This window comes from Pectinophora gossypiella, chromosome 17 (assembly GCF_024362695.1).
Source record: "Pectinophora gossypiella chromosome 17, ilPecGoss1.1, whole genome shotgun sequence".
Taxonomy (NCBI): Eukaryota; Metazoa; Arthropoda; class Insecta; order Lepidoptera; family Gelechiidae; genus Pectinophora; species Pectinophora gossypiella.
In genome coordinates this window covers 12,380,203-12,394,195 of record NC_065420.1, presented here as the reverse complement: position 1 = coordinate 12,394,195, position 13,993 = coordinate 12,380,203, and the positions used below count along the sequence as shown (strand labels likewise).

The 13,993-nt window shown below is 40.6% G+C and overlaps 1 protein-coding gene across 3 annotated transcripts in view; it reads left to right on the top strand.

Annotated features, from left to right (window-relative positions):
* LOC126374169 (sodium/potassium/calcium exchanger Nckx30C) overlaps positions 1 to 13,993 on the top strand; it is a 114,629-nt gene that overhangs the window by 71,463 nt on the left and 29,173 nt on the right. Inside the window, exon 2 of one of the 3 annotated variants that reach the window (XM_050020652.1) lies at positions 7,319 to 7,427. In XM_050020652.1, the coding sequence (XP_049876609.1) occupies positions 7,319 to 7,427 (109 nt within the window). Of the gene's footprint in view, positions 1 to 7,318; positions 7,482 to 13,993 lie in introns of all 3 variants that reach the window. The other 2 variants (XM_050020651.1, XM_050020650.1) reach the window with 2 other exon arrangements.

Below are 13,993 nucleotides of genomic sequence, written 5' to 3'. Positions count from 1 at the left end.
ATTTTAGTTAAAGACACGAATCGGAAAACAAATTCGTAAATTGGTTTAGACCGCATAGCTGGCGAGGACTGGGCGTACAATACATCTCTGCCTACCTCTTCAGGTATATAGGCGTGATGCTGTGTTATGTTGGTGTGGTTACCATGCTCTGCTCGATACCCCGAAAATATCCATTGGCGTCAGCACGCTCTCGTCGTCAAACTGTGACCCCGACGTGATTTGAACACGCAGCCTCATAGTGAAAGTCAAGCGTTCTACCAACTTGGCTACCGCAGCTAGCTAGGTTACCATGGCTACCACGACTAATTATGCTGCCACGGCTAATTAGGCTACCACGGCTAAATATAGTACCACGGCTAATTATGCTACCACGGCTAACTACATTATCATGGCTACCACCGACTAATTATACTGCCACGGCTAACTAGGCTACCACGGCTAACTACGTTATCATAGCTACCACGACTAATTATGCTGCCACGGCTAACTAGGCTACCACGGCTAATTAGGCTAATACGGCTAATTAGGCTACCACGGCTAACTAGGTTACCATGGCTACCACGACTAATTATGCTGCCACGGCTAATTAGGCTAATACGGCTAATTAGGCTACCACGGCTAAATATGGTACCACGGCTAATTATGCTACCACGGCTCATTCCCAATTCAATGTAAGCGCCTTATTGAAAAATCACATTCTGATGTGAGTTTCTTCAACAAAAATTCCTTTCAATAATTTCAAACCATAGTTTTTTTCAATTCATCATCAACAGCCGTATGACGCCCACTGCTGGGCATAGGCCTCCCCCAAGGATCTCCACAACGATCGGTCCTGCGCTGCCCGCATCCAGCGGCTTCCCGCGACCTTCACCAGATCGTCGGTCCACCTTGTAGGGGCATACCCACTGAGCGTCCTCCGACACTGAGTGACACGAGTTTTTCAATTACTTTTCCATTGTTTTTTAAGGTGCTTAGGCAGGAGTGAGATGGTGGCTGATTTCGGATAGGGACCCAGACCCACGGGGTATATAGAACCCTTGCCCAGGGATACGGGTGAACTGAACACCCACGGGGTATATACAACCCTTGCCCAGGGAGACGGGTGAAGACCTCAACGGTTGCAGGCGGCGGCTCCTCCTCTTCCACTAGAAGGTGACGATATAACAAGTACCTAATATCATTTCTATCGTCAGCTCCTAAACAGCCAAACAGACAATAAAATACGTTGAAGTGCGATATATGTCTACATTGGCTGTAGGTATAAGTGTGTCGCCAGTTGGCGAGCCTCCAAAAGACGGTCTAGGCTGAGAGGCTGGCAACGCCTTTGTCTCAACGAAATGTTTTCTTTACGAATACTACAGAAACTGCAGATGTTTTATTAGGGACTGCATCTGTTACGTAACCGGTACCTTCGCCCGCCTGCTCACACCCGTACGCCGTGACCAGCGTCGTTCCACGAGTTCAAGTCAGCGTAATTAATGGAACAGCCAGCCTGCTGAGCCAGCGTCCGAACGCGATGCGCTGACGTCAATCACGCCACCAAATTGTGACCTCGATTTAGCCATAATGTAAAATAGTTTTTAAGTAAAATTCAGTGTAGTCCTAACTTCGGACTCATTCGCACATAGGTTAGTTAGGTTTAGCTGTAAATTTAAAATATAATTTAATTCTAAGTGATTCTAGTTTCTCTTCTTCACCCTCCGTCTGTCGCTTTCTTAATTCATCTGTAAATACACTGCGGATAACAACATAACACAGCTTCACGCCTGCATCGTCCAAGGGGTAGGCAGAGGACCTCCTGTCTTCCTCTGAATAGTACTGGTAGTTACTGCTGCCCTCTGCCAGGTTCCAAGACACAAGCTCTGTAACTCGCCCCTTCCGTCCTGCATTGCTGTATCGATGGCTCCCATCGCCGCCTGCAACCGTTGAGGTCTTCATCTGTATCCCTGGGCAAGGGTTCTATATACCCCGTGAGTCTGGGTCCCTATCCGAAATCAGCCATCATCTCACTTCGACCTACTGAAGTATGTAAGAGGCGCGGGGGTGACCCCGCGGCAAGGACGCGCCGAACAGGAATTGTACCAGTGGAGAACAGAGAAGATAACTCTGTCCCCCCTGGGGCCGGGTTAAAATGGTCTTATATGAATCTAAAACCAAGGGAAAATAAAACAATAAAATAATAGACAGTTATTGCATTAGTCACAATATTAATGTCTTAATGATTGACAAACTGGTAGTAGTTTCAACTCACGCCGCCTTAAAACATGATTTTCCAACGCATTTTTCAGACTTTTTCTGAAACTTTTTAAGACTTTTTCCAGACCTGTCAAAACTTCAGATTAGGTAAGCGGACCTTGGGAAAAACGGGATAATGCTAAGGAGATGATGATGATGATTTTTCAGACATTTTCTCTACTCTTCTCTTCCTTTTATGCAAGTCGGGTAAAAATCTCTGCCTGTCTAGACAGTCATTGCAGATGCTGTAAATTACCAACTGCATTTACAAATTCACTGCGGATATTCAAAACTTCGGCTGCAACTTTCGAGTTACCGAAAATGTTTGTGAACTAAAGTTCTGAGTTTCAGAGGGTCTTCAGTAAGTTAAATAGGTAGTTGATCGTTTTGGAAAGGACCTTTTTCTTTATTGTTAAATAACATACATAAACCCACGCCCGTACTCCCCAATGGGGTGGGCAGAGTCACAAGTAATCAAAAACAACTTACAACAACTAATTTTACGATGTCGTAAGCTGGATATGATGAACCTTATGGTGATAAGGGATCCGCCTATCACCCAGAACATTAGTCCATCATGTTAGGGGACACAATCCCTCTGTCGGTTTTTACGACATGCCCGGGAAGACAAGCAGCTGAACGTGTTCTATGTTTTTTATTTGCTCCCAGAACAGCGTAGAAGAAAATTTAATGTTAGTTAAAAAATACAGAAAATGGCATAGAAACAAAATGTTTGTCCAGATACCTGGACGCATTTGCGCATACGAAAGTAAGTGCGCAATGCACACAAATGTCAAATAGCAATATTGCTTTTTAGATGAATTGCTTCGGTGTAGCCTTTTTAACCCCCCTGGTCTTCGCAGTACGTTATAATATGTTACAAATATAAAAAAAACTGTGACCGCACTTTAGTAGCAACCCTAACATGGTTATGTCATAAAGCCTCGTCCCCAATAGAGCGATATCGCCCCACATCGCACGGTATCATATCTCGCAACTTTGCTAGTTAGAGAGAAAAGTATTCGTCGGGTGAAGTTTAGCGAGTCCAATATCGCCTGATGTTTCCGGAGATACATGTCGCTCGACCAAATGTCCCCTAGTTGGCTTATTAATATTAAGTAATGTCATAGAATGTTGAGGAGCTCGGTGGCGCAGCGGTTAACGCGCTCGGTCTGCGATTGTTGAAGTTAAGCAACTTTCGCAAAGGCCGGTTATAGGATGGGTGACCACAAAAAAAAGTTTTCATCTCGAGCTCCTCCGTGCTTCGGAAGGCACGTTAAGCCGTTGGTCCCGGCTGCATTAGCAGTCGTTAATAACCATCAATCCGCACTGGGCCCGCGTGGTGGTTTAAGGCCCGATATCCATCCATAGGGAAGGCCCGTGCCCCAGCAGTGGGGACGTTAATGGGCTGGTGATGAAGAAATAATACTTCTTATAGAACGGCAATGAGGGATTCTCCATTTGGCGTTCCCCAAAAACACGAAGGGAACGTCGATTGGTACTCCACCACATAACCCACACGATAAGAAGAAGAAGAAGTAAGTATGCCACAAATTTATTCCAGCCTCTTTGTTGCATCGACCTTCGATGTTACGGTGAAGTCCATTCCCTGGTAGGGTTGATGAGTTCGGTTATTGACTTCACAACCCACAGGAGAAAAGAAGTAGGTACTGTTATTCTATACCAAACTCATCAAACAATACAATACTAACAATAAGAGTCTTTTTGTAATTATTTCTTTTTATTTTGGTGCAATAAAGTGTATTTGTATTGTATTGTACTAACATTTGTTTCTATTATACCACAGCTTCTACTAATACGTCTACCACAAACGAGCTAAACGTTCGCTCAGACAAAACAAAGCCGCAATATTCTGGTGTGGTTCCGCAGGAAACTATAAATTGTATTGTAATGTTCGGATATGTGGTACGAGTATAAATTCTGCGCATTAGTGTATTCGACTTCACATTATGTCCGGTAGTGTTAGATGGTGGCCACACGGGTTTGCCGGTCCGTTGCGTCGTCGCAAAACTATTGATTTCAACATTTACAACGTACAACTTGTGAAGTAATCTGCGTGCCTATTGAAGGACCATGTCAGATCTTTGAGGTTCTGAGTGCACCAGGAGCTAGTAAAAGTTCTCAAATGAAACAAGACACTCAAAAGTTAGAATCAGTTTAAGGTGGTCCCTCAATCGAGCATAGTACTATGAAATGTGCACAAGAACTATAAATGGTTACTCCTAATTAGTAAAAACTTCCCTCATCACCCTAGTATTGTCCCTAGAGCATCGTTTTTCACAGGGTCCGCTTACCTAACCTGACGATTTGACAGGTTCGATTTTTTACAAAAGCGACTGCCTATCTGACCTTCCGACGAGCAAAAGGAAAACCAGCCCAATTTACCAGGTTAGGTCACATACCTTCGAAATGCATTTCTTGGGAATGTTGTGAGGAAACCCTCACGATGTTTTCCTTCACCGCTGAGCACATGATAATCATTTATGATCCAAACATGAGTTCGAAAACAAATTCGCTAATCATTGGTTTAGGCCTATGCTGGATTCGAACCTGCGACCTCAAAGTGAGAGGTAAGCGTTCTACCAACTGGGTACCACGGCTCAAAAAAACTTCCCTAAAACAATTATACTGCTCACTTTTCCAATGAAATATATAAAATATTAAAAAAAATAAAAAGAAATCATCACATCACTAATTTAAGAGCCAGTGTAGCATTCTCCATTCTTGTCTATCAAAGACCAATTCCTTCACCTCCTTATACGACACGACGTTCAATTTCTCTTTAATCTGTCCCATGTAAGCTCTTCTTGGTCTTCCCCTTCCTCTCTTTCCTTGTAGCTTTCCTTCTGACGTTTTTAATAAATTCGTCGTGTCTTATTAAGTGTCAAATCATCTTGGCTCTTTTGTCCTCAATAACTCTTAATATTTGCCTCCTTTCCGTTACTCTAACAAAAAAAAAACCTAAAATGAAAAACAAATACCTAAGCCAAAAATCTAAGTGAGTATATTTAATCAGTGGCATAACACGACCCATATCACACCCTTTTCAAAACTAATTACAACTAAGCGTGGAATTTGTCACTTTAGAAGTGCTCTTAAAAATATGTTAAGTAAGTATATTCATTTTTCCATATACTTACCTACTTTTATATAATCCGAGGAGCTCGGTGTCGCAGCGGTAAACGCGCTCGGTCTGCGATTGTTGAAGTTAAGCAACTTTCGCAAAGGCCGGTCATAGGATGGGTGACCACAAAAAAAAAGTTTTCATCTCGTTTCGAATTTGAATCCCGGTGGGGACATATCACAAGAGTGTCACTTTATCCTAGTTTAGTTAGGACAATGCAGGCTGATCACCCGATTGTCCAAAAGTAAGTTGATCCGTGCTTCGGAAGGCACGTTAAGCCGTAGGTCCCGGCTGCATTAGCAGTCGTTAATAACCATCAAGCCGCACTGGGCCCGCGTGGTGGTTTAAGGCCCGATCCCCTATCCATGCATTGGGAAGGCCCGTGCCCCAGCAGTGGGGACGTTAATGGGCTGATGATGATGACGATGATATAATCCTAAATGGGGTCGACAGACGCACCAATAATCTAAGATAACTTGCAGCCATTTTCTTTGTTATTTTTGATGTTGGCATAGAGTAAGGAATAACTATGACGTTTATTTAAGTACCTATATCTAATGATAAAGGAGATACGTAAACAATACCGCTTATTATTCCTTCCTACACTACTGCTACATATTTAGCAAAACTTTCGTTATTGTTTAAAAATATAGGGGCTACTGGACTTTATGTTACTAAGTAACATAACTGTTTTGGCATATTTTATCAAAGTTTATTATCTGTTAACTTAACTATTATGTTACACAGTAATACAAAGTACAATAGTCACTCTGTTTTGTTAACAACATCTAAGTAAGTAAATGCTTTTTTTTTTCAAAGTTTTCATGGAGAAGTGCTAATGAGATTAGCTCGAATATATGTACAGAGACAGACATTCTTTTTCAAAAGTCAAAATTAAAAAAAAAAGCTTTAAAAAAATTAATTTTGCGACGGAAAATTCCACTTGATATCAACTCAGAATCATGGTCTAAATAATCCCCTCGGTATTTGTTACAAAATTCATGATTTTTTTAGTTTTTTTTTTATTATTTTCAATTCTATACTTTTGCGATAGAAAATTCCACTTGATATTAACTCAGAATAATGAGCTGAATCATCCCTCTCTGTATAGATTATCCGATTTCTAACCAAAACAACTTTTTTAGGCAAATTAAATACTCATTCTTCGTGCAGTTAGATTGGCACGCTCCATTTCGCATAATGCCCGAACAAATCGAGGGCATTCTGCGAAAGCTCGCGGGTAAGTGGCGACATTAATCGCGGTTCTAATTCAATGACCGCTTTACAAGTGTCTTCAAATGATTCATGAAAGATAACGCTTTTTGTCTTTTAAAAAAATACTTATTTTTTAATGCTGGACTGGGAGCTTGTAAAAACATACAACACTTTCAGCTGCCAGGCATGTAACAATAACCGAACGGGAAGGTTTCGGATTTGAATCCCGGATGAGACATATATTATCACAAAAGTCACTATATCCTAGTTTGGTTAGGACAATGCAGGCTGATCACCCGATTGTCCAAAAGTAAGTTGATCCGTGCGTCGGAAGGCAGGTTAAGTAGTAGGTAAGTCCCAGTTACTATTTACTTAAGTAAGTAGGAGTTTTTGGCAGGTTAATAGTGATGCTGATTCCTGTTTCTTTTCACATTCTTTTGTTTATGTTCAATAGTCACTCTGTTTTGTTATCAACATGTAAGTAAATGCATCTTTCTTTTTAATGATTTCTTTGAGAAATGCAGATTCTCGAGATTAGCTCTAAAATACAGAGACAGACATTCTATTGTTCATGTTTGCACAGCCATAACATAAAAGCATAACAGCCTGTTAAATACGTCCCAGATAGGCACAAACCTCCCTTCAATCGACCGGAGGGGTTATGACACCGGATTTGGTAGTATCCTGGACAGACATTAAAGGTTCCTTCCCCCTTGTCCACAGCACGGCAACGCGACAACGTCGAGCGAGACCTCAGTGGGCACCAACACGGCGACTGCGGCGACGGCGGGCACCAGCAAGGGTGCTCCGCCCACAGCCAAGTTCCGCCACGGTTTGCTGCAACTGATGATACATACCATCGACCCCATGCACGACGGTGAGTTAGGTATGCACCGCGCTTCGCTTTACACTACTTACACGCTTTACGGTCTCTGGGTAAATGTTAGTCTCAGGGCGAGGCCTCTGAGTGCTCGCCATTTTCCGTCGGCCATTTTGATTTACATATAAGGCGCAATACACACAGCTACGCGCTGGGGTACGAGGTGTGAAATCGATTTTTGCTTTTCTGCTGGTGCGAAAATAAACACTACAAATTGAGGGTTAAAAAGGTCACATCGAAACGATTCATACAAAACAGCAATATTGCAATTCGACAATTATTGACACTGCGCCCTGACACCAGGGTGGATGAGGCTGGTATTCCACCTCACAACCCACACGATAAGAAAAAGAAGACACTGCGCAGTTACTATAATAATAGTAACTGTACTATAATAATAGTAACTGCGCAGTGTATTCTCTGGGGACATATCGCGCATAATAATGCGCGTAATAAAATAAATCCCGGATACCAAACTTGACTTGACCTGACCAAACTTGGTTCGACTATTATAGACGGCGATACGGCTCACCTATCGCGTTAGTCTAACAGAAAGCTCGGTGAGGCGTGAGTACTTAGTTCATCTTCCGATGTACCTCTGACTACCCCAATTGGGATATAGTCTTATTCGTATCAAAAGTGTTCCCTTTATGTGTATTGAGCTTTATTGTATTGTGGCTAATCTTAAATTAAAAATCAATTGCGACCATAATGATTTAGCCAGGGACTGTATTTTAATATAATCCAATATTAGATTGATTATTTATTGATATAGTATAAGAATTTCTTACAAATATTATGAATACCATGCTCTACATAATCTGTAATTATCTGTACAGTCATGGGCAATATAATGTACCCACTTTAGGACTCGGTCGCACTAACATATTTGACATTTAGTGAGACTTAAGTTCAATTTGTCAAAAAAGTTAATGTGACATGGTACCAAAGTGTATACATATTAATGCTCGTGACCGTACTTGTGTATAAAAATTGCCGCATATTTTGTATTTTAAAATTATAGAATTCGACAAAGGTAAGTGTTCAAAAGTGCTGTTGTAAATATTGTTGCAATGTAATGTGAAAAAAAAAAACACAAATGGCCTAAAAGTGCAGCAAACACGCAAGCACTGCTATTCATTGTCGTATTGTGTTCTTTCCATAACTATTATGTGTATTACATTGTTGTACATATAAAAAAAAACTTTAAATACTTTCGATTTTTTTACGCCTTATTGTCGGTATGCCTCAGATCGGGAACTACGCACTAAATAGGTACTCAGTAGTACAAGAAAACAAATAAAATGGGTCGTGTACTAGGTTGAGGAGGAGCTCGGTGGCGCAGCGGTTAAGTTAAGCAACTTTCGCAATGGCCGGTGATAGGATGGGTGACCACAAAAAAAAAGTTTTCATCTCGAGCTCCTCCGTGCTTCGGAAGGCACGTTAAGCCGTTGGTCCCGGCTGCATTAGCAGTCGTTAATAACCACCAATCCGCACTGGGCCCGCGTGGTGGTTTAAGGCCCGATCTCCCTATCCATCCATCCATAGGGAAGGCCCGTGCCCCAGCAGTGGGGACGTTAATGGACTGGTGATGTGATGACTAGGTTCAGGAAAAATTATGACATTCTGATTACTAAATAAAGACAGATCTAAAAGTAAGGAACAACATTTACTTTTTTCTATAACTTATTTATGAATTTTAATCAAGAAAGTGGTCATAGTGTACGTTTTCATACAAATTTCATAGTACTTTCAATTACATAGGGCCGCGCGCACAACTGAGTTGAACTATCTGTACCAGGGATGTTATGGATATAAAATTTCGGATACGGATTGTATACGGACTTAATAATGATTATTATATCGGAAACGGTTACGGATACGGATAATAAATTATTTCGGATTATCCGTTAGTTTCGGTTAATATCGGTTACGGATATAAATTTTTTAAGGAATTTCAAAAGTAAAATACAAATAGGTACCTAATAAAGTGGTTTTATTTATAACGACAATTTATATAATGTTATTTAGTGATGAATGAACTATCTGTAATTTAGTGCTCCCTTGTTTTATGATGTTTACCTTTGTATTATTGCAAAAGGGAATGTTTAAAAGTAAATTGTTTCTTCGTCTTGATTCAGAAAAGTTGATTCAAAATCAATAAAATACTTGAATACACTTAAACATAAAATACGTTTATTTTCTTGGTAATCGGTACTTAATTTTTTACTTTTTTATAGTGGAGAATTTAATCTGTTATTTGGTTTATGTATTTGCGCCAATTTTAGAATGAAATAATAAATAATACTCACTTCACTTTTTTTCCCTAAAAAAGTAGCAATCATGCTACACCGACAAGAGCGTGGCTCCATAATTAGTGATGATGACTTCAGAATACTTTTATTCAATCAACAACAATGATTGTTAACTGCTGTACTCGTCTTTTAATATATTTTTTTAAAGAACGTCTAGGGTCCTGTGCAGAGGTTTTTCTTGCAGCTTCTTTTCCCCGGCTATACAGGTTGTGAGAAGCTGCAGTAGTTTTAGGCGGATGAGACGTTCGTTATGTAAAAATTGACGATTCAAAGTGTAACTATGTTACCTACTGAATAAAGATATTTTTGAATTTGAATTTGAATAAATAAATAAATTATTCTGACGGGGTTTGGAGTTCTAGTTTGTATTTATTCTACCACACTTCACCATTGTGGAAAGTCTGTTTCCAGGAATGGGACGTATGTAGGTGGCTTATGTTACTCAAAATTGTATTCTCTTAAAACTGAGCTGTTGAGAATTAATTAATTTATTTGTAAATCGAGCTAAGCTAGATTCTCATCTTAGACCCCACACTGTCCATTTAGTCTCCACCGACTAAGAAGCACCATCAGAGAAGAATACTTAATGAAGAAAAATTGAAGAACTGAAGAAAGAAGAACTGAAAAAGGCACCTCCGGTATTAGTAATATAAAGTACTAAAGTGTCCTTCCTTGATGTACTTTTAATTACTATAACCGGCGATCCCTAAATCTCCGAAACGGAAAAATCGAAGAATTCGTAGTAGGTACATTTGGTTGAACACTCACACTTTTTCCCTCGTGTCGGTTGTGAGATCAATTTTATCTAACTCAGCCTACGAATACCACCAATATTCGTAAACCTCAGCTAGCTATAGTACTGGTGTCAGAATTACTACTGAGCTGCCATAGGCCCCTGACATGACTCATGTAACGACTACATACATCAGTAAGTAGTAACCGGGACCAACAGCTTAACCTGCCTTCCGAAGCACGGATCGTCTTACTTTCGGACAATCAGGTGATCAGCCTGTAATGTCCTACCCAAACTAGGGATCACAAAGAGATTTTTGTGATATGTTCCCACCGGGATTCGAACCCGAGACTTTCGGATCGTGAGCCCAATGCTCAACCACTGGACCACGGAGGCCGTTATTTCAAATTATTTATTCGATAAACCCTTGTCATCGAAGCTGGCTTATAAACACGTAATGTGGGTCCAAATTTAGCTTCTATTTTTATTTGGGGACCAAAATTAGCCCACGATCCCGGTCTGATGACGTCACGAGGTAGAATTGGCTTCTGCCTCAATCACCTGACTATTTACAGATGCAACCTACCCCCGTATTCTAGGTGTCAACTCGACTCTACTTCAATCAATCAATCAATCAATAATACTTTATTGCACAACGACATATACAAAGGACATAAACATACGAATAAAAACATAAGTACAATAGGCGGCCTTATTGCTAAATAGCAATTTCTGCCAGGCAACCTTAGGGTGAAAGAAGTTAATGCATTGGAGCACGGGCTGGTGCAATAAACATATAATGACACGAACAATAATAAAAAGAAAAATAAAATAGTAATAATACTCTACTCCCACTCGATTTTGGTATTTTAAGTTGACAATGACCCCGATTCCTGCAGACACCTCCTAATTTTACTTTAAGTTACCTGTCATTTTCTTACCCGCCGAAAAGGAAAGTGACTGGTAATCGACAGGTACAAAAATGAAACCCTCCCAAAATGTTGTATTGGCCTTAAAATTAGGCGGTGTATGTTGGAATCACCACTGGCTGCAAGTTATGTTTGATTACTTGTAGCTCTGCCTGCCCTATTAAGGTTAACGAGGGTGAGTTTTTGTGTGTGTGTGTATGATCCATAGCCGATACAAACGCTAAAGCATCGTTACTCGCTACGTTAACACACCAACTATAGATTTGTCAAATCCTGCGTTTGACAGCCAAGTTATTGGTAACAGGGCAGGGCCGAAATGAGGATAAAAACTAGCTCAAATATAGGTGGCAGCACTGTTGCGTGCTCCTAAATTTTGACAGTTATCCATACTGTCCAGCAATGTGGAGCAACGTGGAGTGTATCTCGTATGAAAGATGAGTTATGAAAAAGAAAAGCAGACAGTTGGAAAAGGGTATTTATTGATTTTAAATAACTTTTTCTAAGTTTTCTTCTTTCCGATCTTTAGGGAATACTTAAATATAAACTATGACTCAAATAGTAAGAGGGGCTGTCAAAATTTAAGAACACTCAATAGTAGCGACACCTAACAGCTTATTTCTACCACCAAGTGTCGTAGCGACACCTGGTGGTAGAAATAAGCTGTTTGGTACCCCTTTAGTTTTAGTAGTAAAAGTATTCGAACAGCTCTCTATTATATCCATCGCTAGAGGAACTAAGTACCACGCCTCACCGAGCTTTCTGTTAGACCAACGTGACAGGTGGTGAGCCGTATCCCCGTCTATAATAGTTTAGCCGACTGTGTTAGTGAAAACTGCACAACTCATTGGTGCAAGGTCCGTACCGAGGTTCGAACCAGCACTCCTCGTTTGAGAAGCAACCAAGCAGGACCACAGTGACTGAACATACATAAACTCACGCCTATTTCCCACCGGGGTAAGCAGATACTATAGAATTCCATTTGCTTCGATCCTGACACACTGACTGAAAAAGCCACAAAAAACCTAAAATACGGCGAATCGTATAAAATTGCAGTACATATTAGTGAACATACAAATACCTACATTCACTTAATGAGGGTGGGCAGAGCTCCAAGCCACCAGAAAACTTGCAGCCACACTTGATATTCCTAACAGTTCTGCGATAAACCACATGATGATTATCACGTTGAAGGTTGAAGCTCAGGACGACGAGCAGCAATATATACAGTATGTTAGTGACATCGTAAAGAATACTGAAGGGGATAATTCAGCACATGATCCAGAGTTAACATTGAGTAGAATTTTCCGTCGGAAAATTCATCGGTCACTTGATATCAACTCAGAATCCCTCAAACTTTTCGTTACGGTGTCACTAACACTCTTATAATTCGATTCTCAAATCATGTCAAATTACGTCCATTATAGTTTTTTTTTTTTTTTTTTTTTCATTTTTAAGTTGTATTAAAGAATGTATTAATATTATAATATGCACAGTCATGAAGCCAGTTGTGAAGTTTGTACTCAAACGTCAGGTCATCACAGGCCAGCAGCGAAGGAAGCTACCACAGAAGGATTAAGTCAAATAACCAATTGCATCTCTGCTCAACACACACGGCACTGAGAATAATGGAAGGCAAATACGCTCATGTATGAGAACAACGACAATATTTATAAAGCTATTGTAACTGGAACCCTCTCCCCTTGGAATAATTTATCTTTTGCTACTACTAGAAACATTTGCGCCACTTGCCAAAGCAATTTTGCTGATCCGATTTCGATTTGAAACTGTAAACTAAATAGAAGTAAGTATCTAATTCGCTTGGAAAAAAGCGAAAATCTGTAGATAGGGTGTCCTACGACATTCGTCGAAAGACGAAAGTCCATGTTCTTCTTCTTCTATAGTGTGGGTTGTGAAGTGGAATACCAACCTCATCAACCCTGGTATCAGGGTTACTATTGAGCCGCCGATGGCCGTGACATGGCTCATGTAACGACTACTCGCTTACATCAGGAAGTAGTAACCGGGACCAACGGCTTAACGTGCCTTCCGAAGCACGGATCATCTTACTTTCGGACAATCAGGTGATCAACCTGTAGTGTCCTAACCAAACTAGGGATCACAAAGTGATTTTTGTGATATATGTCCCCACCGGGATTCGAACCCGAGACCTCCGGATCGTGAGCCCAACGTTCAACCACTGGACCACGGAGGCCGTTACGCGCTGAATGAGGGGAAATCGTCACCACATTGGCAGGGTAGGTAATAGGGAAGCGCGGAAAACATGTGCAAATTGGAGGAGCTTTATATCACTATAGCAGTGTACTTAAACAAGCTGATTAGATAAAAGAACTTCAAATACTATGTGAGAATTTCAATAAGGGTATATAAATATTTATACTTTCATCATCTCCCTAGTATTATCCCGTTTGTCACAAGGTCCGCTAACCTAACCTGCAGATTTTACATGTCCGGTTTTTTACAGAAGCGACTGCCTGTCTCACCCACCAACCTGCGAAGGGAAAACCAGCCCGATACAGGTTT